The sequence below is a fragment of the Gymnodraco acuticeps genome, unplaced genomic scaffold, assembly GCF_902827175.1.
Source record: "Gymnodraco acuticeps unplaced genomic scaffold, fGymAcu1.1, whole genome shotgun sequence".
NCBI lineage: Eukaryota > Metazoa > Chordata > Actinopteri > Perciformes > Bathydraconidae > Gymnodraco > Gymnodraco acuticeps.
The window spans coordinates 1,512,715-1,539,718 of record NW_022990334.1 but is presented as its reverse complement, the minus strand read 5'-3'; the positions used below and the strand labels follow the sequence as shown (position 1 = coordinate 1,539,718).

General features: G+C 41.5%; 1 protein-coding gene across 1 annotated transcript in view; it reads left to right on the top strand.

Moving 5' to 3' along the window:
- The window catches only part of tenm1 (teneurin transmembrane protein 1), a 212,891-nt gene that overhangs the window by 111,005 nt on the left and 74,882 nt on the right, over nucleotides 1-27,004 (top strand). Inside the window, 10 exon segments of the mRNA XM_034223176.1 lie at nucleotides 244-345; nucleotides 3,412-3,606; nucleotides 6,433-6,633; nucleotides 9,594-9,779; nucleotides 10,093-10,122; nucleotides 10,986-11,132; nucleotides 14,972-15,206; nucleotides 16,364-16,483; nucleotides 16,577-16,838; nucleotides 22,594-22,879. Of these exon segments, the coding sequence (XP_034079067.1) occupies nucleotides 244-345; nucleotides 3,412-3,606; nucleotides 6,433-6,633; nucleotides 9,594-9,779; nucleotides 10,093-10,122; nucleotides 10,986-11,132; nucleotides 14,972-15,206; nucleotides 16,364-16,483; nucleotides 16,577-16,838; nucleotides 22,594-22,879 (1,764 nt within the window).

The following is a 27,004-nucleotide window of genomic DNA, read 5'->3' as shown; positions in this document are numbered from 1 at the left end:
TTAGTGCTACTGAGTGTAAGTGAGTGCTTGGCCATTCCCCAGAGAGTGATAGCAGCTGGATCAGACTAATCTAATATAGCCTCCGAGTCTGGGGAGCCATCCATTGCTTATCAGATCTCTCATTCAATAACAGTGAGCCATGCCAGCTTACGGAGTTATAAAAGGAATATATTCAAGTTTAGTTTCCTTTGCCTTTTGTGTCTGATTTATAACTGTGTGTGTGACTGTGTGTTGGTCGTGCAGACTCGATGGATGGCTGCTCCACACACTGTAATGGAAACGGAGAGTGTGTGGCCGGACACTGTCACTGCTTCGCTGGATTCCTGGGTCCAGACTGTGCCAAAGGTAAGATGCGTTCTGATAACGGATCAAAGGGGACATACCATGTAATACACACTATTTCATTGTCAGTTCACTAACTTCTCTTGGTATCTTGGGTGCCTACCAATCATTTATCAAATTTGACTACTCTTCTTATGCCACATTAAGGCTCATTAGAATATACCACCACCCATCTGAGTTTCTCCACCAAGAGCTTGAGAATGACCTTTGCAGTTTTTCTCGCAAGCAAGACAGCGTAGTGTTTATTCAACATTGAGCATGTGATCCTGCGGTCCTGTGTCCTGGATCGCGAGCCCTGGATCTTGAGTCGTGGCTGTGGTCCTGGATCATAGGTCCTGGATGGATATCCTTGTGGATTCATCTTCCTATTATACACGCATGCATTTCCAAACATTTGGACTACCTATGTTGCAAATGTATTATCTTTTCAATTTACACACGGCATCTATTGCACGTCTGCACGATGTGAGGGTCTAAGGACAGAGGGTGTCGTATTGTCATACTGATATTCTGTACAAACTGTAAAGTCCACTGAGACAAATGTAACATTTGTGATTTTGGGCTATATAAATAAACATTGATTGATTGATTGATTGATTGAGCATGTAAACATTTTCTTGTAGAAACCCAAAGTGCAAGGGTAAACCTGAAAATTAACATATCGTCCCCATTAGTTGGTATGTTGTCAATACTGATATTCAACTAAGGCTGCACATTTAATGGACATTGCATTATGGACTAGTTCAATAATCAAATCACGGGAAGCAGAATATTTGTTAAAGGTTAATATGTGGTGAAATACAATTTGAAATATCCAACCCTACAGATAGTATTCTAAAGAGGTAATGCTGCTAATTTTTCGATTTCATATTTGTAATTTGTGCCTCTACTGTGACATGTTTACATGCATCAATGTTCAAAAAGTGCTTTATTTTTCTCATACTGCCTGAACCTCTTTTCACCCTCTGTCTGAAACCAGAGACCAGTCTGTCCCTTAGCCTCACAATGTGTTGGAGCACTAGCCAAGAGAAGCGTGAGTGTTACAAACAAACAAAGGAGACCAATGGAGGTGTTTCATGCACACAAACCTACAGTATATTAAACTCCACAGGAAAACCCCAAAAAGCATAACAAGGCCTCTTAAAACATATTTGTTTTTCAAGGATAATAACAATACTATTGCAAAAACGATCCATCCCTATAACTTAAGAGGCAATATTAGTCAAAATGATCACAATTAGGTCTTAGTTTTCCTTATGATTCCTTTTTGATCACTTTATTGTCACTTTTTCTACAAACGTATCACAGGTGATGATTCACAATGAAAAAACAAATAGGAGTAATTAGTGCATTTGTAAAGGACTATTTTCAGGCGTGTATAGGCCTTTAGTGCACTGGTAGGAGTTGGAAACACCAGGACTAAGGGTGATGTGGTTTGATTTGTTCCAGAAAGACAGGGGCATATAATAGGGACACGAGGAACAAGGGAAAGAAGACCCAATTAGGAAGCGGAAGTGGGTGTCAGCATCATCAAAAGTCTCCATAAGGGAATAAAACGCAGACTTTTTCAACCAAAACGTGGATCTGCAGGCTTCCAAAAAGTCTTGTTGAAAAGTGTGGACACTTGGCGTAAGCATAACACAAGTTGTGCACTGTTAAACAAAACCTATTAGTGTGGATGTACCGTCAATATAATGTGCATTTCCACACCACCGCTCCCATTAACACACCTACCATCATGTATAATCACCACTCTGCATCTCCGACTTCATTTTCTTCCTTTTTTCATCAACCACCTACTTTTTTCCGTCATTTTGATTCCATTAGGCTGTTTTTCAGGTGCCGTTAAGCAACTGTCAATAAAACGTAACACTTCCTGCACATATGTTTCTCATTAAAAGCCTTCCGGGGCTCAGATGTGAATGCAGATGCTAATTTGAACATTTACAGGAGGTGTTGACTCTTTTTGACAGCAACTGATGGACAAGGAAGAGAGTTGTTTAATGGCACGGAGAAATAAGCTGTGGTAACAGAAAAATGTGTGTATTTATTGCAAATGAGTTCCTCCTTCCTTATGCGTCTTTCTTCTCCATTATTTTTCATATTCGTTCCCCTCCTCTGTCCTTCTATGTACAATCATTGTAGTTGTATCTGTCTCATTGTGTAGAAACAGCTGATATGATATCACATTCTATGATTTATTTACGCTCATCATTTATTCATCCAACTCCTCTCATCCTCGCTCATTTGCCCGCGTCATAAAATTCTCCCCGTTTGAAAAGTTAGACAGCGAGTTCTGGCAAAGAGTTGTAAAAAAAAGTGAAGCGTGAAATGTATTTCTGCGGGGTACAGCGTGTTAGATTTAACAAAAGGATCAAACAAACACGTAACACATGCCCGCACGCAAGAACGCACGGGGGCCTTCACTGCAAATTATCCCGAAAAAAGAAAGAAACGGCGTTTTGGTTCTGCATCTTCTTTCTAATCCATTTGAAGTCAGGAGCTGCCATACAGAGGAAAGGGGTGGGGGGGGGGGGGTTGTTACTGTCAATGCGTCATCACATGCTCACTTATTCTACCTGGCTGTCATTACCACACAGCTCTCCATCTCTGCGTAGCTCCACTTCTCCAGCCTCATTCTATAAACCCCCACTAATGCTCTCCCTCCTAATCTGCCGTTTTCACGATTGTTTTCACGGCCTGTTCAGAGCAAGCGAGGTGACGTTGGGGGGGATTTTCTACAATTCCTGGGTTGCCGCGGTAGCCAGGGCTCAGGTGGTGCTTGAGTAAATTGAAACAGCGCGAGGGATAAGCTGTAATGTGTGTGTGTGTGTGTGTGCGCGTGTGTGAGAAAGAGGGAGAGACAGAGGATGCTTGAGGATTTGCTGAATCCGCGCACTCGCCGAGATAAGAGAGCGTAGCCCCACTCACGGTAGGTTACTGCGGTCTCCTGGCTAATATACTGCAGCACTCCGCTTGTGTGTGTGTGTGTGTTTGTGTGTGTGTGTTTGCATGTGAGTACAACCCCAAATACGTGGCTGTAATCTGTGTTTGTTTCCCCCGTTGCAGATTCGTGCCCCGTGTTGTGCAGCGGTAACGGTTTGTACGAGAAAGGAAGGTGTGTGTGTCTGGCAGGGTGGAAGGGGGCGGAGTGTAACGTGGAGGAAGGTCATTGCATCGACCCCACCTGCTCCAATCACGGCTCCTGCATCCAGGGCATCTGCATCTGTAGCCCCGCCTACAAGGGGGTTAACTGTGAACAAGGTAAGATGTGTCACTCTCTCACATGTCGAAATACTCACCTTTATTGTGTCACAACAAAGATGGCTCCACTTATTCAAATGAGTGACCTTGCTATTTTTAAGATAAGCATTTAATTCAAAGCAGCACTAATCGATATTTTGATATTGACGATGGATCAAATGACAAATGTGTAATTTGACAAGGGGCCCTCTTAGTGTCAGACCCACAGAGAATTATCGCCGACTCGGCAGACTCTACGGACTGTGTGGATAAAGTGAAGTGAAAACCAGTCCAGTCAATTTCCATTTATTCACTCCAAGATCACAAATAAGCCTTAAAGAGCTGTACAACACTGGCTATTCTTAGATCATCAATTCAAATAAGGAAAAACCCTCTGCAATATAATCTTCTTATAATACTGAAATACAGTTATAAGTACTTCTATTTCATTATAATGCTTCGTGGCAATATTTGCCTATTATAAAGCATTATATAATTACTTTTAAGTTTAAGTTTTATTACACTTTGTAATTGCTGATCGCTCCCTTTTTTATCAGTAAGAGCTGGCTCCGCCCCTTCCACAAACATCAAGTTCCCAAAGAAAATATAGATTTTGTGGATTGTGAATAGGGAAAATCTATGTGTCTTAGTCCAATTATAAATTACAAATTGAGTTGATAAGACAAAAGCTGCTATATAACGTTTATGTAGCTTAAAATAACAGGAAATCAGTTTTCCATCAGTTTTCCAATACCAACAGCAGACCGGTTACATAGGAGATTGTCAATACTAAGAGCTTTAAGAACATTTCCCCTGGGCCCATTTAATAACAGGTTTCCATACTAATCCCTTTTCCCCAGCTGGCCAATTATTGCAGCCTTAGTGCTGATTTTTTTACAAAATCTGTATGATGTACATCCATTTCCTATAGGTAAATTGCACATCATCTAATTGTCAGTGTAATATTTTGACAGTGTTTGTCTACGATTAAAATGCATATGAATCATACTGGAATCCTGAGATGTTTCTCCTACAATTCATTGCTATCAAGACAGAAATACCCATAAATCCACAGAGAAATCAGATACAAACACACCTCTTATAGATTCACATTTTGACACAATACTTTCACATCATCTAATACTAAACATTTCAACAGACACAAAACAATTAAAATGAATAGTCATGATAATTTAGCTTTTCAAGTATACAATAATATATCATAAGCCCGCTAAAGAAAACTAAATCCAAATGTTGTCCAACTGATATTTATTTTTAATCAGTATATAAATAAGATGCTGCTCCATTTTACAAATAAAATAACAAATACAAAAATGAATTAAAATGAAATGTAATAACAATATGAATATTAAAGGTGGGGTAGGTAAGTTGGAGAAACCAGCTCGAGTGCGCTAGAATTTGAAAATACACAACCGGAAGAAATCTGCCACTTCCTTACAGAGCCCCTCCTCCAACACACACGAACGCGCACATGACCAATGAGGGCACGAGATAAGGTTGTGCACAGATGGAAGGCTGACAGGCAGGTAGGCCATCCAGTTACTTTAGCCGGGCCGGCTCAGATGATTGGTCGTGCTTTTTACAGTACTACGGCTTCCACAGATGACATTTTTTCATGGATGTTTTGTCAAAGCACTTAAGATATTCATTGCTATCGGGATGTTAAGAGCATTCCATGGAATATAACAAGTGTATCTCGAGCCGGTTTCTCAAACTTACCTACCCCACCTTTAACAGAGGTATTACAGTTAGAAATGTGCAAGAATAACGTAAATTAAAATGTAATAATAATAATTTAAATACTAATACATTTGTATTTATTCTAACATAAGAAGTCAAGTAACAATGTACACATTGTACTACAAAATGTAACAATAAATACGTAAAAATGTGTATATTACAAAATGTGATGTATAAGCATCAATTCAAATATGAATAATGAAAAGGGAATTACTGCTCAATGGCCAGTGAAATACAGTAATAATCCTAAGTGTTATTGGTATTCCACGGTTCAATAATTGTAAAGGTCACACTGCTTGAACATGCTCAGACATCCGTGGGGGGTTTGCATCTTTGTGACCTTTTTCATTCCAGATGAGTTTGCACCCCTGAATGTAAATAATGTAATACAATTAAAACCAACAATTAAACCCATAAGTAAAGTAAACTAAAGGTCCCTATGGGTAGATAAAAGGAATATAAATGAAATAGGTAGCTGGGTCACCTTACAGTCAGAGAGGAAGCCAGCCCTAGGCCTAAATCACATCCTACCCTTGTAACGCCAAGCAATAAATTAGCAAAAACAAGTAAACAAAGCCGTGCTCTCTGACTCCATTATGATGGTTCACTTGATGATTAACTGACAACAAAGCTGTCCCAAACCCCGCCCCTGCTGCCCCCCCAACCTCCGTCTGTAGAGACCCAATCAGCTGTTTGACCTTGAGCGTCTGAGCTGAGCTTGAGCCGGAGTCTGCTGAGCTTTGACTTGGTGCTCAGAGCTGTAATTACACACACTAGCGCTGCGTCGCGAGGACCACCATGACACACACACACACACAACCCATTTCAGCCCTTATCAAAGCCTCAGTTCTAAGTGTCCTATGAAGTGTAATGTTGTGGAACAGATACAGGGATTGTAGCGAGGGTGGTTAACTCCTGGATGGGATGCAAAGAACACTGCTTTCATACTCGGTGAGCTGATGATTATAATGAGGCCGGCGCCCCCCCACTAACCCCCCTTCACTCCAACCCCGCCCTTTCCCTCCCTCCCCAAAACCTCTGACTCATTCAGTTTTTTCTCTTTCCGTCCTCTCCCCCGCTCTGCAGTAGACTGCGCAGACCCTCAATGTGGCGGTCATGGCGTGTGTGTGCGCGGGGAGTGTGTGTGCGGGGCGGGCTGGGCAGGAGTGAGCTGTGACGACCCGCTGCCAGCCTGTCAGGAGCAGTGCTCGGGACATGGCACCTATCTCCCCGAGTCAGACACCTGCGCCTGCCAGCCAAACTGGACCGGACCCGACTGCTACACCGGTAAGACCTGAGGATTACTGTCAGCTGCTTCTGGCCAAAAAATACATGAAACCTTTGTGGCTCAACTTTTGATCCGCAAAATGAAATTGAGTTGCCAAACCCAAAAGACCATTTACAGAATATACTTGTTTTATTTATCATATGACAACATGGAAACAAACTATGTGAGTGTGGAGGACTGTCTGAATAAGAATAAAGGGATATAGACAGTTTGGGGAGCAGGTACATAACTTGGCTTTAAGAGATTTTTACAACTTTTAGGGCCTAATGATTTAAATTAGGGTTATCCAGGTGTTCATACTGTAAAGTTGATCACCTTAAAAACCTTTTTTAAAGCTGATTTACAGACGTCTCTTCGCCTATGGGAATTTTTGTTGTTGACCCAATTGAAGTCATTGACTGAGGTTTGGTACTGCCATTTGGCCACTACATAAATTAGCTTCAACACCTACGTCTCTTCCTGGGGGCTAGTCACAGCTTTATAAACACAATGCATAAACTGTACCTACAAAAGAAGTCATGAAAATCTCCATCCTCAAACTAAAATTAAATAGGCGCAAAATGAAGAGCAAGATAACCCAAACCAAGGTCGACTGAGGACTCCTTGGTCATGCAGCAAAAAGTGTGAGAAGGCTTTCTTCTTCTATGAGATAAGAGCACATCTGGAACACCTGAGGAAAGAGGACAGGAGAGAGGACTCAAAAAGGGAGGTGCGTAATACCCACCCGTGAAATAAAACATTAAGAATTGTCAGCGCACATCTCTAGTTTCCTCTAGTGTCCTTGCAGCGAGTGGGTATTGCCAGATACTATTTTCTGGGGATTTGATAGACATGAGAGAGGAATATGGATTGGAGCCACTCTGTGAAACATGTGTGTGTGTGTGTGTGTGTGTGTGTGTGTGTGTGTGTGTGTGTGTGTGTGTGTGTGTGTGTGTGTGTGTGGTGTGTTGTGTGTGTGTGTGTGTGTGTGTGTGTGTGTGTGTGTGTGTTGTGTGTGTGTGTGTGTGTGTGTGTGTGTGTGTGTGTGTGTGTGTTTGCATGTGTGTTTCACACTCTCTCTTCATGTTGGTGCTAAATGAGATTCCCCCTCATGACTATGAAGGCAGCACTCTGGTTACCCGCCCTCCCTTCCCTCTTGCAACAGCACACTCACATACATATACGTACTGTATACGCACACACACTTACACACACATATCCCCCTTCAGCTAAAAGAAGAAACAAATCAAGATTGTAGTTTAGCTTGAAGGCCTTTCAGAGACTGAGAAGCGTTCAGCGTGGCATTTGAAAACTGGTTTATTGCAGGCCCTTTTACCCGCGTTTAAGTCAGCGCGCGGCTGTTAGATATTGTGGTAAAAGATTCTTTACGTTTACACCCACCTGAACTTTCTCTGCTCTCCGCTTGTTTAACTAAACAACCACCTCGAGTGAAGAAAACAAGAGTTAGCCATTGTAATGAGAAGAGGACTGTGAAGGTAAACTTCTGTTGTTGCAATGTTGAGGTAGAATGAAGGAGTCTGGAACCGTTGTTAGCCAAAAGCACCGAGAGTTTATTGATCACAGTACATTAATTACATACGGCCGGGGAGATCACTTAGTTGCACACCGTCCCGTGTTTCACCAGCGATCTCTGAACCAAAAGACACAAAACATCTAACCAACACGAGGAGAGGCGGGCTTCCAGAAAGCCCGCGTATAATCAATAGCCGATGCGAGACAATGGTCTGCTTGTCTCAAAGAGATGCTGCCAGGTCTCAAACCCCCCACGGATATAGGAGAAGCGTTTGACCTGTGACCTCAACCTACAGAGGAGTCTCTGACTGACTACAAGCAGATGTTTGCAGTATCACAGACTCTAAGGAATAATAACAGACTCTATAAACAGATCAGATTAAAATATTCTCTTACAAGGACTATATAGAATGCAGTCAGAGAGAAAGAGTCCTTGTCCTTGTAAACTGACAGAGGGAGAGGAAAGTAGCCATTATAGCTCTGACTTCCCCTTTCCATCACACCAGCTTAACTGTAGTGTTGCAAAGGACCTGTCCCACCATGCACACGGGTGATTTGAAGGCAATTGGCATTAGCTTCTGCTCTCAGGTGTATGCAGGCCTCCTTATAGCCGATGATAATGATAGACCGTGGCTGAATATCCAAGATATGAGCGGCCTCCCTCTACCTGCCGGGCTTTTAATCAAAAAAGACCCCTCGATTCTACGTCTTGGTCTTGTTGAAGCATAGCTAAGCTAATGTAATTCTAATAGAGAGCTGAAAAACTCTCCAACGTTAATCCACTTCTTTACTCCCCTCTCCACGCTATGTATATTTAAATTGAAATAAGTTTTTATTGCAGCCAGATAAGTAGTCTTTGTGTGCCTCCAGCACTTTTGCTTTCTTTACTGATGGATGAAGCTTCTGCTGCAGGAGAGAGAGAAAGTGAGATGGTGAGGACAGAAGAGAGACAAAAAGAAATCATTTTTGGGATGTAGCAAAAGCGAGAAAGGGATACTGGAAACAGAATGCTGAGAAAAAGAAAGATGGAGAGATGTAGGAAAGGAGAGGGTATTAACATAGCCTCCAAATCTGATCAAAATGTCAGAGAAGAATAATAGGGCTGAATTGAAGTCCCTGTAGTTTAAATATGTGGTGCAAATAAGAATCATTTGGCTGTTATTATGAGTCTATTCACTCTTCATCTCCTTCAGGGGGCTCAGCTATTGGAGGTGGGAAGATTACGTATTGTTAGAAAGTAGACTTTTTAGTCTCTGAGGTTATCCTCTCACCTATATCCGAACGCTCGCCCCCAATTTAGAGTTATTCTGCTCTCCTGTGCCTCTTTTACGTCATTGTTTTCTACCTTCCAACACTCGATTCCTCCATCTGCTCCCCTCCTTCTCATTCACCCTCCTTCTAACACTTGTTTTTTCTCACGCGTACCCCCCACCCACCTGTTCTGCAGAGCTGTGCCCGGTGCCATGTGGCAGCCATGGCGTCTGCTCGGAGGGCCAGTGCCAGTGTGAGGAGGGTTGGAACGGCGCTGCGTGCGACCAGAGAGCGTGCCACCCCCGCTGCGAGGAGCACGGCCAGTGCCACGACGGGACCTGCATCTGCGAGCCGGGCTGGGAAGGGGAGCACTGCTACATTGGTGTGTGTGTGTGTGTGTGTGTGCATGTGGTGTGAGTGAGTGAGTGTGTGCGTGCATGTGTGGTGTGTGTGTGTGTGTGTGTGTGTGTGTGTGTGTGTGTGGTGTGTGTGTGTGTGTGTGTGTGTGTGTGTGTGTGTGTGTGTGTGTGTGTGGTGTGTGTGTGTGTGTGTGTGTGTGTGTGTGTGTGTGTGTGTGTGTGTGTGTGTGTGTGTTGCATTATTCCTTGTGATATTTTGATTAGTATGATTAACAGTTAAACGAAGTGTTGGCATTTGCATTCCCTCATCCAATTCTCACTTGTTTTCCCTTACAGTTACTCATGATTTGGACGTTGTTGTGAAAGGTAATATATTCTTATTACAATTAATATATTGTAACATTCATCTTTTTTGTCGTACTATATGCCTATTTTAATTGTATCTTTTTTATCTTTAATCTATTTTATTTTATTTCAAATGATGTTTCTATGTATTACTTTAATTTCTTTCATTTATATTATAATGTTTTATTGTATTTCAATTATTTGTATTGAATTTTTATCTTTTTATTACATTTATTATTCTATTTCACTTTATTTTATCTTTTTATTTTGATCTCTTTTACCATAATCTCACTTATTTTGTTTTAAATATTTGTTTGCAAATTTTTACTTAATATCTTTTGTTTAAATGCATCCTTTTATTTATTTTTATTTTATCTTTTAAATGCACATGTTTGCTTTAATTTCACGTTTATACATGTACAGTATACTGTACACATTTTAATGTTATTACATTTAATTTAATCTCTTTTAACTTGTTTACATAAGAATTGTTTATTGATTTAATTTCCTTTTTTTCATAGCACATTGTTCCTACTTCTTACGTTTATATGAATATTTTCATTCTATTTGTTTCCCTATTGATCTTTTTTTCCTTTCACTCTCAAGTGGAGCAACAGTCACAAAACACTATTTCCCCCCGGGAAAAATAGAGATGTTTTTGGATTCTGATTCCAATTGTCACTTTTTGTACCTCAAACATGCTCACACATGCTAAAAAGTCCTTATTTTTCTGTGTGTGTGTGTGTGTGTGTGTGTGTGTGTGTGTGTGTGTGTGTGTGTGTGTGTGTGTGTGTGTGTGTGTGTGTGTGTGTGTGTGTGTGTGTGTGTGTGTGTGTGTGTGTGTGTGTGTGTGTCTATCTGCACGTGGGACACCCCACTCTCAGACGGCTGCCCCGGGCTGTGCAGCGGGCACGGGCGCTGCACCCTGGAGCAGAGCGGCTGGCGCTGCGTCTGCCAGGCGGGATGGAGTGGGCCCGGATGCAGCGTTGTCATGGAAACTGACTGCAGTGATGGAACAGACAACGACGGAGGTGACATTCCAACTCCATCCTTCATTTTCTATCTCTTCTTCTCTTTTTTCACCTCTTTCATTTCTGTCTCTGTGGCGCGTTGTCTGCTCCGTTTTACTTCCTCCTTTTTCTCCTGGTGGAAAATCCCCCCCCCCCCCACCTCCTGTCCCAGTCCTGCTGAGACTCCCGTAGAGTCCCACTGGTCATTATTACATTGAATATGAATTTGTGTGGGTGTGTTCTTCTTCTTATCACAGCTAAATGTCTAATATGCATACCTCCTGCAGGGATAAAAAGGCACTCAGAGAAAATGTTTCTCAAGTCCTAATACAGCAACCCATGCAGAAAAGAGCTCTCTGGTTAGGGGCTGTTCGTTGACAGGTGAGAGGTGTGTGTCACTCAGCTTCAGAGCTGGGTTCTCAGGTAAGGATTCAGGGAAGGAACATTTCAGCGGGAGCGCAATCTCTACCCATTTCCATAATCGTCTCCCTATTTTAGTCCCTCGCTTTTTTTGAGAACATACATTCCTTTCACCTGTGCCAGTTCATTTTGAAACATCAAATATCCATTCTAGACATGCCTGTTAAGCAGGTTGTATTCCATCATTGCAAACAAGGCAGTGTCTCTTCTGTGTGGAGGAAAAGCTCCCCGCTTGTTGTGCATGGTTCCATGTTTTTATGAGGCGTGGGGTTTCAGTCAGTGCACACAGCAGCGGGAAACGTCAAACACCTAACACACTTTTTGTAGTCCTTTTTTGGGCGGCTGAAAGCAACAATGTAACCTTCACATTGTTTACCAAAGCTGCATGACTGACTGAGTCAACACTTCAGAAAGTCAGTCAGATGGCTGCTCAAAACATGAAATACAGCTTTTCACTCTGCCTGATTATAAACTCAATGTGTTGTAGTGCGGCTAAATAAAAGAAACAAGTCACAGCAGGACTGCGGTCTGCCAGCAGTGTAGGCACTGATGGTATTTCATTCATGGATTAACCCTCCTGTTATCCTCAGATTTACTTTACACCCTTTATCCTCTGGGGTCTATTTGACCCCAGTAGTTTAAAACAAAGACAATGATCATATTCCAAATTGTAACCAAAATGAATGTCGCTGGTGCTTTAGGTATCTTAGTTGACTGCCTAAATAATCGTTTAAATAAAACATTACCCCAACCTACCCCCCCACAGACCCCTTTATACATCCAGAATTCCTATTATGTGAATATCGAAAAATATATAAATCACCATAAAATCTCACTGATTGAAATAAAATGTTTTGATGTTGTTAAAGGACCAATAACTAAAGCAGAGGGTAGTTTTTTTTACAATGATACATTTGCATGTAATAGTCACCTCAATATCATCCTACACAATCAACACAAATATGTGAAACATTTTTGCCATTTGTATATGTTTTATACTACTAAAACAGCCTAGGGTCAATTTGACCCCAAGGATCACCGATGCGTGCAAAGTGCGTACAGGACATTTAAAAAAGATCTTCATGTTCATTTTATGTTTACCCATTAGTCCTCACTAAATTAGGAAAAGTCATGAAATACTAACCAAAAAACACAACGTGAATCATTTTATTAGATACGTTAAACATTGAATTGGGTCAAACCCCAAGGATAACAGAAGGGGTAAGTCAGTGTTCTGATTTGATTTGGTTATCAAAAGATGTTTCATATATGTTCTCATCTCTTAATGTTTTTGTGTCAGAACGGGTTATTTAATCTAGTTGTCCAACAAACAAAAAAAAGATCACTACTTTCATTGAATTATGGGTGTTTAAAATCAATAGATTTGCTACCATTGAAAAAAAAGGAAATAGTTTAAAAACTGATTCATGTCTGTGACAATCCTTCAAGATATGCTCTCAACTAGACTCAAATCATTTAGGATTTAGGTGTTGAATTTTGGGTTATGCTTTACAATCAATATGAACAGGGATACAATTGATCAATGTTCGATATCAGGAGAAGTAAAGTCTTGTTTCTTGAGGCTGCGAGATCTGTATGAAGTCAATGCACTCGTTTTTGAAAAACAAATGGGATTTGAATCCCTGCGCTTTGGAGATCCTTGTTTCAGACTGTATTACCTTTGAACAGAGCCAGGCTAATCATCCCCTGATTTAAGTGCTAAGCTAAGCTAACTGCTAGCTGTAGACTTGATATGGACAGATATGATAGCAATATTGATCTTCTCACCCATATCTGCAAAAAAAACAAATACGATTATATCGCAAAAAGTCTGCTGTTACTTTGAAAGTCTTACGCATGGCCGGGTGATATGTGTTGAATTGTGGGAAATGTAGGATCCTGTTTTTATGTAGTTTAACCAACATTTGGACTAAAAGTCAGGATATCTCAGCCTCTGCTGCTTCCTTTAACTTATTTTTTAAATGTGTCTTTTTCTTATCACACACGTTCCACATTATGCAACTAAATGGCTGGACTGTACCTTTAAATAAAAACAATGTATTTCTCTCTCTGAATGAGCCGGGAGGTTGAGGTGGAGAGAGGGTGGAGGAAGTGACACGTTTCTCTCTGCATTACCGTAAATTGCGCTATCTGCAAAAAAGCCCTGTATGACATTATAAGGTTTTTATAATGCCATATGAATATTGATGAGGCGTCCGTACCGTAGGTATCAAACCGTTGAGTTTAAGAATGATTACGCTGGAGAAAGACTCACTAACAAAGCCTCATGGAGACCACTTACACTTCTCTTATCTTTCTATCCTTGCACCTCTCTTCACAGCTTGAGAAACCATAATTTTCTAGCACACAATTCAGCCATCGCCCCTTAATTGGCAGATATACTGTAGGCTCTCATAGCCTTCTCTCGCTGCAATCTTTTAGTCTCTGAAGATAGACAGAGATGGAAAGATGCTATCACAAGTAATCAGAGAATAAAGAGGAACTTTGAAGAGAGAGTTCCAATTATTCCGCCTGGATGGGAGAGCCGAGCGCTCGTATTGTTCTTCCTCAAATACATCCTTTTCTCCACACACACACACACACACACACACACACACACACACACACACACACACACACACACACACACACACACAGTGAAATCATACATATTTATATTACACATGTTCAAAATCCACATTCACTGCACTTCTCTGTATGTAATGGGTAAACAACAATGCCCGCATAATAGGCAACAAACTTGTGTAATGACAATGATATTAGAATTTCAATTATTGCCGTGGTTTCAAGTTGAAGTAGGGAGTCTTATAGAAATCAACCATTGTAGTAGGCTAGCTTTCTACGAGGACATAATAGAATATTGTTGGCCTTTCACTCTCTGCTCCGTGGTCAGATGCATTTAAATGTCACCACTGTCTGCTTCCTGCCTTTTCAGGAGCACACTTGAAATAGGAAACACAAATGCCATCCCGGCTCCTATTACCTGCCGCCTTGGTTTGTCTCGGCGGCTCATTGTTTACGCCGGACTTTTACGGATCACATTGGAATAATACCCGTCTGATTTATAACAATAGATGCTATAATTGTACGCTGATGGCCCCCGTATTGAATCTTATGATTTGATTGACACTCGTGATAATGGCGATACATGCACACTTCTTTGTTGTAGATGACTTCCTCTCAGGCCAGCAGAATTATTTCAGGGTTTATGGTTTGTTATGTCTTTTCACTGCAGATATATACAGTACCTTAGCCTTTAGAATATAAATGTGTTCTCAGCACTTATGTCTATTAAAGCCTTTATAAAGTACGCACAATAAAGGTCTCGCCTGTATTGACTCTGTAAATCCCCCCCTCCTCACATTCTATAAGTGTTTTAAAGTGTTTCATGCATTTTTAAACCTCCCTTGTAATTTCAGATGGCCTCATGGACTGCGTGGACCCTGATTGTTGCGAGCAGCTGAGTTGCGGCTCGGACCCTCTGTGCCACGGCTCCACGGACCCCTTGGCCCTGCTGCAGCAGAGCCCGCTGACCCCCGCCGCACCCCCCTCGCCCGCCGGCACACACACACACAGCTTCTACCGCCGCATACGCTTCCTCCTCGGCAAATCGGCCACACACACTCTCCCTGGAGACGTGCCCTTTGATACCAGGTATGTGCTCTTGTTTGCCCGGGTCTGCGTTTGCATGCTTTGTGTATTTACTTTCCTCCATGCCCTTCAGATGTCCTCCTATATAGCATGTAAAGCCATGAGGAGATAGCCATGATAATGAAGCAAATACATCCGTGTTAATGCATTGAATCGTCTATTTTTCCCTGTTATTTGTTTAATGACAGCGTGTGCGTTTGCATGTAAATGAGGCATTTTTTTCCTCCCCATGTTTATACGCCTGTGCACACATATCAGCGATCGCGTTCCCATGGAGATTAGCAGTCACATGGCAGCGCAACGTCCTCCCAAGTATCACTGTCAAGCCACCACAACTGCATTTGCTTGTATCACACTCATGTGTCATTCAGTTACAGCAGTCTTTAAGGTGTCCCCATTAATTTTTCAGCGCTGTAATATGAGAGAAATACATATCGCCGGCAACAGGATGACCTAGAAAGTTTGGAAAAAACAAGCAGTGATGCCTCTGTGAAAAATGGCAAAGTGCATTTTTCCCCCCCTCTTCGGTTCACTTGTCGAATAAACAAATACATTAATTATGTGGCAGGTTCTTCAGAGGGGAAATCGATGGCAGCTTTCAGCACAGGGGTAACAAACGGGGCGATGCAGCCACCCGGAGAAACCTCGCCATACTTCATTTATCCCTCTTCCCCGAGTAACAGATAGGCTCCATCAATGCGTGCAACACATGTGTCCGTCCTAATCTGTCTTCCTTTGACCAGTTCTGCGATTTAAGCAGTGTATCTCACCCTGCAAAACAAGATGAATATTTCAAAATAGTGACTGATAGTTTAGGGTCTATTTAAAGAGCGGCCGCTTCTGCTGCAGGTAACACTGTCACTGTGATATACACATGATGTGGACGTTGTTTTTTTTTTATATGACAGGGTGTTGAAAGGTTTTACTGTGGGTGAAGCTATATTTATGGCCCTTGTATCCTGGCAATCTCTGGCAGATTTCTCTGTAAAGGAGGGAATTGTAGCGAGCAGAATAATTGCAGTTGCTTTTCTCTTCAGGCACAAGGTCGTCCTGCACAATATGGCTCTCTGCAAACAATCATTACATTCTCCATCATTGTAAACCATTCATGTCTTCTCTTTTCATTGTGTATCCCTCTCTGCTCCCCTTTGTTTTTCCAGTCGGGTAGCTGTGATTCGAGGCAGCGTGGCGTTGCAGGATGGCTCTCCTCTGGTTGGCGTCAACATCACCTTCCCGCAGCATCCAGAGTACGGTTACACCATCAGCAGGCAGGATGGGAGGTACAGAAATCCAGTTACAACATCCTCAAAATCCACTTTTCGTTATTCCCCGTAATCCTTCAATCTTATTGTCTTACTGTCTTCTACCTTTAGTTTCGACCTGGTGACCTTGGGTGCCATGGCCATGACCTTGATGTTCCAGCGACCCCCCTTTCTGCCACAAACACGCACCATTTGGACGCCAAACAACAACTTCCTGGTTCTGGATCAGGTGACCATGTCCAGGGAAGAAGCTCCGCCTTCCAAATGTGACATCAGGACCGTTTTGAGTCCCTACCCGCTGGTGCTGCCATACCCGCTCCCCAGATACATGGGAGCGTGTGCAGAGAAGGGGCCCGCCGTGCCGGAGCTACAGGTATGACACCGCAAAACTCCATCAAAAGCCCCTCAGGAAAATACATTATAGTTGATGACTCATTTCCATACATTAATTGCAATTTGTCAATCAATTGTCAATCAATTCTGAAATCGTTTTTGGAAACAAAGTTTTACCCATTGCTCTGCTGAACAGATTTATTTAAAAAAACGTGTCTTGGGTCTGTCCCATATCCTAGTGGTTAGCGTACTTACCACATGGGAGCAGAAGCCCTAAGTGCCCGGTTCGATTCCTGGCATGGCTAACTCTCTACTCCGAGTCTCTCTCCCAAATGTTCCTGTTTCTCTCAACTATCGTTATTAAATAAAGGCATACAATTCCTGCAATTAATAATATTTAAAAGAAAGAAAACCTAGTTCTAAAAATGTAAATATAAAAGCTCATTTTAAAACTTTAATAGCAGACGCTTATACTATAATACAACAAAAAGTGGTTTAAAAATAAGCGATTTTAGACATTAATGATAATGATATTTATTTAAAAAGTAAGGCAAGTGTATTTATATAGCACCTTTCAACACAAGGCAATTCAAAGTGCTTTACAAAAAACGAAAGACATTAAGAAAATGGCATTTAAAATCAGTCATTAAAAAGAAAAGATAATAAAATAAAAAAGTAGCGTGTCTCTAAATACTCAAAGGCATACAACAATCACACATAGGCCTACAGTACATTACTGAAAAAACAGGATATGATGTGATGAATTTAGAGAAAATACAAAAAGGCAGAAGCAGTAAGATTGGTGGAGTGATGACGTGGGGGGGGTGAGAGTTCAAAAGAAAAGCAAGGTTTGCGAGGGCTTGTTACAAGGATGATAGGGGTCGTTAATCCATCTAGATGGCCTTATTTACGTCAGTACAAATGCAACAAAAAGAATCACAGGGCCAGTGATAACCAATCCCACTTCAACAGCAGTTGGGAGATTCAGGATCTTTAGTTAAGTTTTAGAAAGCTGCAGTGTTTAAAAATGGATAAACTGAAGGCCTCACTTTACATTCACTACTGTCATTTTACCTGTTCATTTCCTCCCTGCTCGGATCGCCAACTCCTGTCTCCTCAGAGCGCATCCACCCGCCCACACCTATCTCCTAACACCATAGAGGTTTCTCAATACTCAAATTTCCCCTCCTCGACTCCTCGACTCCTCGGTCCTCCGGTAGTGACCCGGAAATTAATTTAATAATAATAATAATAATGGGTTCCATTTATAAAGCACCTCATATTTGCCATGTTGAAGGACGTCTCATTTCTCTAAATGCACTTTGAGGACCGAGCATCGAACATCGAGGAGGCTCTCTGGAGGAGCTCTAACCGAGGAGACACTGATGCATCCTCCACGGATGCATTTCCGGGAACGGTGGAGGCGTGACGCACGGCCGGACTTATCTCAGCCAATGACAGCTCTGCATGCATCCCTTGGATATTATATTAGTAACTGCTTTCATCACAACGCGATGTTTACAATGAGAACAGCTGTGAGGTCCGTGCAGAAAGCAGAGCAGTGTGTAGAATATATATCACTCAGTATAACAGGCCTACATTACTTTCTGTATTTGTTTGCTGTAGTTTAGTAGATATCCACAAACAAAGAGTCGATATTTTTCTAAGACCATTTAGTGCTTCACATAATAAAATACACAACGGCTGTAGCCTGATTATGCTTTAGGAGCAGTAGGTGTGTGTGGTACAGTGTGTAGGAGTGTGTGGTACAGTGTGTAGGAGTGTGTGGTACAGTGTGTAGGAGTGTGTGGTACAGTGTGTAGGAGTGTGTGGTACAGTGTGTAGGTGTGTCGGACAGACGGGTCTCAGTTGGTTTGGTGTCCTCTGCTTACTTTTAATACTTGTACAACTTTTGGCCCGTAATTTAAATTCCCCATTTCAGCGACCAGAGAGAGGGGGGGATATATCCAGTCTCTGATTGTGTTACGTTATTATGAGAGTGCTCTCATACTTGTTTGATTCTCAAATTGATATATTTATATACATATATGTGTGTGTGTATATGTCCGCATCTGTAGCCTGTTATTGTCTCATTATTCCGCACTGTGAATGAATTGAAAGTAAATATATAAGTGGTCATGAACACATCTGTCCATCAGACAGAGGGCTGCTGTGCCTCCTGTCATCATTAATGGACGTCTCTTTAAAATGACCGCTCAGAGGAGAGGAGTTCTCATTTCTCTAACCGCCTCTCTCCTCGGTTCCCCTCCTCAGTCCTTCGCTCGCATCTCCTGTGGGCGGCACCAAGTCTCGAGGAGGGGAGTTGAGGATAGGAGTCGAGGAGGGGAAATTTGAGTATTGAGAAACCTCTCATGTTTCTATCCAAACATTTTAATGTGAATTATCTCATTAGAAAAGCTGGATTGGAAGCAACAACCCCAGCATAGCTTTCTATAGAGCTGTCAAACACATTGCTGCAGCCCGGGGGAGACTCACCGCTAAAAATAAAGAGACCCATTATCAGCACCCCTCTGTCATCTTCTCGCTTCAGAAGCAACAAACACCTTCTTACATGAGCTGAAAGAGAAGTTATTGCAGCAGTGAGATCTAAACTCTTCTTTTTTTTTTTTCTGTCGTTGGATCCTTGCAGCCCAGGTAGACACTTTACCCAGCCAATGGGAACGCACTACTTCACTACTTCACATTGGCTTTATATTCCCTTGATTATGGAATCCGACGACTATGCAAAATGACCGCTGTCAGCTCAAATGATCGCAATCAGGCGATCATGTATAAGTTACAACAGGCCGATACAATCAAGAAACAAGATTTGGAAAAAATGGGTAATAGCCATTATTTTTGGACTGATATTGCTATAGTGATTTGATATTGGAGGGATTGATCATCATGCACATTTTTTCACATTATCATTATAAAAAATTGAATAAAATATCAAGGCAAGTATATTTGTATAGCACCTTTCAACACAAGGCAATTCAAGGCGCTATACAAAATGAAAAAGATTAGGAGCATTTAGAAAAGGTGCAGCAGAATCACTTTATAAAGTACCATCTACAAATATTTGAAAACAGTCAGTTCACATTAAACAAGCAAATATAGAGTAATATAGGTATACAATACATGAATCAGAGTTACAGTGCAGTGTTAGATACTCCTTTCACTGCCCAAAATATCTCTTCAACGCCACAAAATTCATTCAGGATGGGATTTCAACACATTTATCCTTTTAATACGGTTCCCGCATTTGAATATTGCACTGTTGCGATTTCAATAGAATTGTATTGTGCAGCTCTAATATGAAACATAACAAAGCACTGCTTCCTGTGTACAGATGACAGGCAGTAAGAACTCAATTTGTTACAGCTGAGCAGCAAACCAACCTGCTCTCACAGGATGTTGCAAATTTAGCTCCATTTGCATCATGCAAATAAGGAGAAATGAGCAAAATGCAAATGTGTACTGCATCCATATACTTCCCCACCACAAAGGCAAATCAGGTAGATGAAAGTCGGTGTGGAGGTCAGACTGGTGATTATACTTTTAACCTCAGACGTGACTCCAGTCATTTATTTGATTTTAAAACCAAAACCTAATCCTGACCTCATTTCAGTTCCAACAAAATATCTCGGTACACAGAGAGTTGTTTATTTGTTTTCCGGACACATGATAGATTGCAAAAAAAAAGTCATATCCAACGGTCACACGATCCTTTGAGGCAGGAGAACAAGATGTTTTTTTGCTTCTAAATAATGTCATTCACATCCACAACACGCCACCTCACAAGTTCATTTAATAAAATCAGATGAGATGAACAGATTGTCAAAATGAAGGAACATTTTATCCTCGTGATAAATAACACCTCAGTCAGGACAAACAGGAGGCAACAAAGTAAATTGAAAGAACAGTACTTAGTATTCCAGGGGAGCTTAGAAACATCCACTGTGTTCACCTCTGTTAAGAGAGGGAATCAAAGCCTTTTTAGACTCTGGATGAAAGTGTGTGCGAGGCAGTCGTCTCCGAGTTAATTTGATTTAAGGTAATCACTGATTAAAACAGTATCTGATTAAGCCAAGAGAAATGTTGGAGCAGATGAATAATTGTGTGCTTCTGCAGCTGATTCAATGTGTATAGAGATTAGCTTGGCTTTTTATTTGTAAAAGGCCACGTTTTATTGATTCGTGCGCACGAGATGTAATTTGTGCGCACGAGATGTCATTCGTGGCCTCAATTTAAATAAAACGAGGCCTTATTAATTTGTGCGCACGATATACAGTACTTTCTCGTTCGCACAAGATACTTTCTCGTGCGCACGAGAAATGTACCGGTGCGCCAAGTAGGAAGTGGAGCGCACAGGAGACAACCGTTTGATTGCAGGCTGTTATGTGTATGTGGGGAAATGGCAGTGCATACATTATTTGAGATATATTTCAAACTCAGACTTCATTTTAGGGACATTTCGGCCAGAGGTGATGAGCTATTTGTTTAAGCACCGGATTCGCAAAACAGGAGAGTCTGTAAACCAGTCTGCCTTGATCTATGTATTCATGTCCGTGACTCTCACAGTATCAGCTATCTGCGCGCAGAGAGCTGTATCTTTTACGCAGCGCCTTCACTGTGTTTACCTTCATTAGAACAGCTGAATAGAGATCGAGGCTGCTACGTTTTAGCCACACACGCGCACACACACACACACACCTCTACACACATCAAACTGCCCGATTATTCCCCCTATCACTCGTTTTATGAAGGAGATGTCCGGTCACCAGGGCGCATGATGTGTAAATAACCCAATTTGTGTTCTGTGAAACTGAAAAGGACATGACATTGTTTTTGTTACTTTCGTTGCAGATGTATATGTCTTGAATGTAATTTAGGTTAACTTCCTGTTTTATTTAGATGCTTTTATTTTGATGGTGAGTTTACGCTGTTGACAGGAAGTTGTTGTTGCTATGGAAACGTGAAATGCTACATGATGTGTTTGTGCTCTGCTCAGCTCTGTGTGGGTGTGTGTGTTCGGTGTATGTATGTGTCCGACGACACCGGCATTTGTTTTCAAATTACCATGAACAGTCATTTACACACATCTGGCTAACTCCATATGTGTATTCCCAAGTGAAAGAAGTTCGTTTAATCTTAATCTCGGTGTAGGCTAGTGCTAAATGCTGTCGGAGTGCACCGGAACGAACGCCACTATCATAATATCTTCTGAAAACAAAAGCCCACACACACACATACACACACACACACACAAACATGCACACACATACACCCTGGCGACCGGACATCTTCATAAAACTAATAATATGGCGTAACAATCGGGCAGTTCAATGTGTCTAACCATAAGAAAGTATCTCGTGCGCACTAATGAATAAAGCGTGGCCTCGTTTTACTTAAATTGAGGCCACGAATTACATCTCGTGCGAACAAATGAATAAAACGTTGCCTCGTTTTATTTATTTTTCTCTCTATGAACCCTCCAGGGCTCCGTAAATATCAGCTTTAAAACTTGTTTAAACCTAAATCCAACAATACCTTTAATTGAAATAAAAAGACGTTATGTTCTTCAAGAAAAGGTTCTCTGTATTTATTTTTGTTACATAGCTAACACGTGTTTGCTGTTCTCTTTGCACCTGACTGTGAGCTATTTCATCCCGTTCCTGCCAAAAGCCCTAATTGTGTCAGCTCAAAAAACAAATACACATTTAATTTATCCTCTCATTTCTTCACTTTCCGTCTCCTACAATCTAACTCTGTTCCCTTCTTGTTTTCCCCAGGCGGTGCAGGATGAAGTTTCGATCCCCGGGGCTTTTTTGAAGCTGAACTATTTGAGCACCCGCGCTGCAGGCTACCTCTCTCTGCTGAGAATCCTCCTCACCCCTCCCTCCCTGCTGTCCCCCGTCTCCCCACTGGGCGGTCTGTCCAAGGTGCATGTCCGCGCCTCGGTCCAGGGCAGGATGTACCAGCGCTGGTACCCCGCGGGGCCCGGCCTGGTCCACAGGCTGGTGTGGAACAAGACGGACGTTTATGGACAGGAGGTCTGGGGCCTCACTTATGCTACTGGTAAGTAGAATATAATATACAAAAAGCCATAGAGCTTTTTAGCACTTCCCGGTTGCCTTGTCTGGAAGTCAATGGTTATTTTAGGAGTCTTAAAAAAAGGCTGTTTCTAACAATTGAATAAATAAGACTACTCCTTTAGCTTAGCGATGGTGACGTAAAGTCATGTGACCTTGATGTAGTTTGTTTTTCATGCAATATTCCCAAATCGGATGGAAAAATCCCATTGCCTTTGTTCGACCAAAAATACATCATCCCTGCATCACTCTATTAGCAAACATTTAGGGCGTCCTCAAGGTTTAGGATGCTGACAATGTGCATCAAAGGGCCCTTTTTTTCTCTCTCCTTTTTATATTTCTCACCAAACAAACAGGACTTAATGTGTTCATTACTAATTGCTGAGGTTTAGAGGTGCTAATAGGCAGATTTGCAAACTTTGAAAAGAGACAGGCTGGCTGTTTCCTCTTGTTACAGTCTGTATGCTAAGCTAAGCTAATATTCTTCTTCTCTTGCTGATTGCACTAACAAGAGTGCTGTCAATCTTCTTTGAATTACCAACAACTGTGGAGACTGAATAGTCAAAATGTCGACCTTATCAATTGTCACATTGCTTGGTTTCCCTCAATAAATCATAGTATATACCTCATTTTGGGGTGTAAATATCAGCCTATTAATAATACTGTTAATACATTTGAAAATAGCTCATGTGCTGTCATTTGCGATCTCTTTACTGTGCATGCATAAATCACCATGATTATTCGCAGGACTGTAGGAGCAGATTCTTGGCACTAGCCTCAGAAAGGCTAAATAACAACAACATAAGGCTGCTGTTTCAAAATCTGAGAATACATTTAATAATCAGAGCACTCATGAAAGACCGTAGTACTATCAGAGCAATACATATATTTGGAATGTATGAGTGATTCCCTGTTGAATCAGCAAGAGGCAGCACGTCTATCTCACTCTCGTCGAGAATGGAATGGTAAATTGGCGAGAATGGATTAAAAGACAAAATATCTATTTACAACCTCGAAAAGCTGTCTTTTAGGCTTTCTGTCTGTGTCTGTCTGTTTGTTATATATCTCCTCCGCTCTGTTCCAGTATGGACTGTGCCGCCCCTACACACAACAAAAACACGACTTCACACTATCCAAGCGTTGACCAATCAGAGTTGAATATGTCAATTCTTACTCAGGGACACCACGAATCAAGAAGAAACCAAATAAGCCTACTACTCCTTTAAAGCAGTGCTTGTGATTCTTTATGATAATGGATTTGTACAGCTTAGTCTCGTTGGTATCGTATCGCTAGGCATTCAATTGCTGAGCGATACAGTGAAATGCAAACCAAGTAAATGAATAGAAAATACGGTGTACTGTACCACTCTTACACTCTTTGATATTAGACGTTTTGTGTCAGATGCTCAAATCCAATAATAGCAGAGCAGATATCATCCTACATTGTATCATTGTCTTGTAAATGATCAACCATTCAGAACGTAATCAACCAGTTGTTAATAGACAACTGGGAAATGAGAGCTCAGAGATTGCTTTATAATATGTAATAATAGCAATGTCTTCAATCTAGTTTGGCCACTGCAGAGTTGGCAGAATGCAAGGACGTTTCCACTATATTCATATAGTATAAAGTAGATATTCAAAACAAGCATTTCTTTGTTTATGTCTTTATCAAAGAAGAATGCATAAAAATACATTGCTCCCAAAAAGAGAAGAGACCATTAATACGAGATTTATAACAATCAACAAACACTCAAACCATATAGTCTTTTAATATAGTCCAATTATACATGTGGGTCCAACAACAGATCAACATATAAATACCAACACATGTATCAGTACAAATAGAATGATATAATACAACGCAATATATAAATGCATTTGTAAGTGGATCATGTGAATAGATGAAAAGCGAGGACTTTAGACTGAGTACCACATTTCAAAGACCTTCAGACAGCAGAGAAAACTGGAGCTGTATTGAGAGGAGAGAGATGAATATACTGTAGAGTAAAGACATCATCGGCAGTGGCAGGGAAATAGCCCTTTTGGACAGTTTTGACAGAACTGTGGGAAAAAGTGCTTTTCAAAATACATGGAAGGCGTTCAACACGTGGCTCATCGTGCTTTTTTCCCTAACGTCCTTTTTCACCTGTGCAGAAAGAGATATACTGTATATAAATGTTCATTACGGCCATTCCAAGGCGCCATAGAGGCTTACACCGCTGATCTTTCTATAGGTAACCTGAGAGATAATGCTTCTGCTGCCTGTGTTTTTCTTTAACTGTCTTTTGTGGAGGCTCGTAGACAAACAGTGGAGCTGCGAGGGAGAGAGCTTTCTCATAAGCACTGAGATATCTCCGGCATACCAGAAGCTTTGTCCACTCGAGTGTACGGTCTCGCGCAAAGATTGCATCTCTCCATCCCTCGCCCTTCTCTCTCCTCCTGATCCATCCCCTCCTCTCCCCTTATCTGTTAGAGCTGCACTTCATCTGCTCCAGCTCTCGCCTGATCTTTTACCTTTCCTCAACTCTTATGATCCTGTTTTTTTATTTTATTTACCGTGCTTTCCTCTCTCCTCCCAGCGATTCCTGTCCTCCACTGAACTCTCTTTTCTTCTCTTCCCCACTTGTTATTTCCTCCATTCTCTCTGATTGCTCCTGTCCTCTCTTCCCCCTGCCCTCCCTTGTTTTTCTCTCTTCTCAGCCCGTGTTTCCCCCTGATCTTTCCCTCTTTATACTTCCCGGCATATGCAGGATACGTGCATTTGCGCAAGAGCTTACGCATTAATGTTTAAACGAAACTACTGACAGATGTACGTTCTCTGTCGTACAGTCTGATGTTTCCAAGGAAATAATATCACGGCAGGATAAATATACAATTTTTTTGTTATCATGGTGGGTTTGTTGTTGCTCTGTCTGAACTACAGTACACTGAGGACTTGTTTTTCATGAACCCAGCTGTGCCCGGATCGCAGTGGAATACGCCCTGCCCATCATGCCAAGCGCCCTTTTGCTAATTTCTCGGCCAAGCTTCTCGGGCACACCTGCGGTGCGCTTTGGCACGGGGACGGATCAGAAAGAATACATTATCATACATTATCGGTCGGTGAATCGGAGGCTTTGACAATCATTGGCAATAGTATTTACTACTTTCAGTTCGGGAATCCTGTGGAGACTTTTGCTCAGAGGATCTCTTTGTTGTCAGGGTTTTTCAGAATGATACTGCCAAGAGCTTTGGGAAGTTAAATGATTACTGGGGACAGATTGTTTTCTCTTTAATCTTCATCTTGGCTCGTAAACTTTATTGGTTACTGATTATGAGCCTCAAATCAATTTTAAAAGTAACACACATTTTTCCCATGAAAGATTCTCTTAGTATCACATGGTTCATCATAGCTTCGTGTCGGCCTGCAAAATTATAATAAAAACCATCCTTTTGGTAAAAAATCTTTGTTTTTAGAGAACAAATATTTCACAAGTTTCAATTCAACTCCATTGGGGTTAGGGTTAGCGAAATTCAACAGTAAAATGATTTGATGTAACCCTAAGCAAAGACCATGGCTATTATCCAACCGTTTGAAACACGTTGGGCAAAACCACTGACTCCAGTTAGAGACTACATATACCTGCTGCCCCTGGATGGCTGCAATATCAAAACTAAAAGCACCTTTTTATTGTTATCCTCCATTATCAGCTGGTCTAAAAAGACAAAGAAAGCATGAAAGAAAAAGATTGTGTAATTTTAGAGAACATTTAATGGATGTGTCAAAGTCATTACAATATGCACACACAAGTATATGCAAGTTGATGACTATAAAAAGATATGCCTATATTGTGCAGCTCTAATATACTCAGCCTCACTTCTGGATGTTTTGTCCTTAGAGCCTAATCTAGGTGAAGAAATATGCAATTTGTTTGGCATTTCCTGCGCTGATATTTCCTAGTGGCCAGTTTATGCTGAGCAGCGCCTCTAAACTTTAGGCTTAGGCGAAGGCACACAGTCACCTGAGGATACTTGAGCATAATATCACCTTCAAGTTTCCCATATTTGTTTACCGTGTGTAAGAGCTCCTACAGGACCTTCTCCCTCAACGACACACACATCGGCCCCC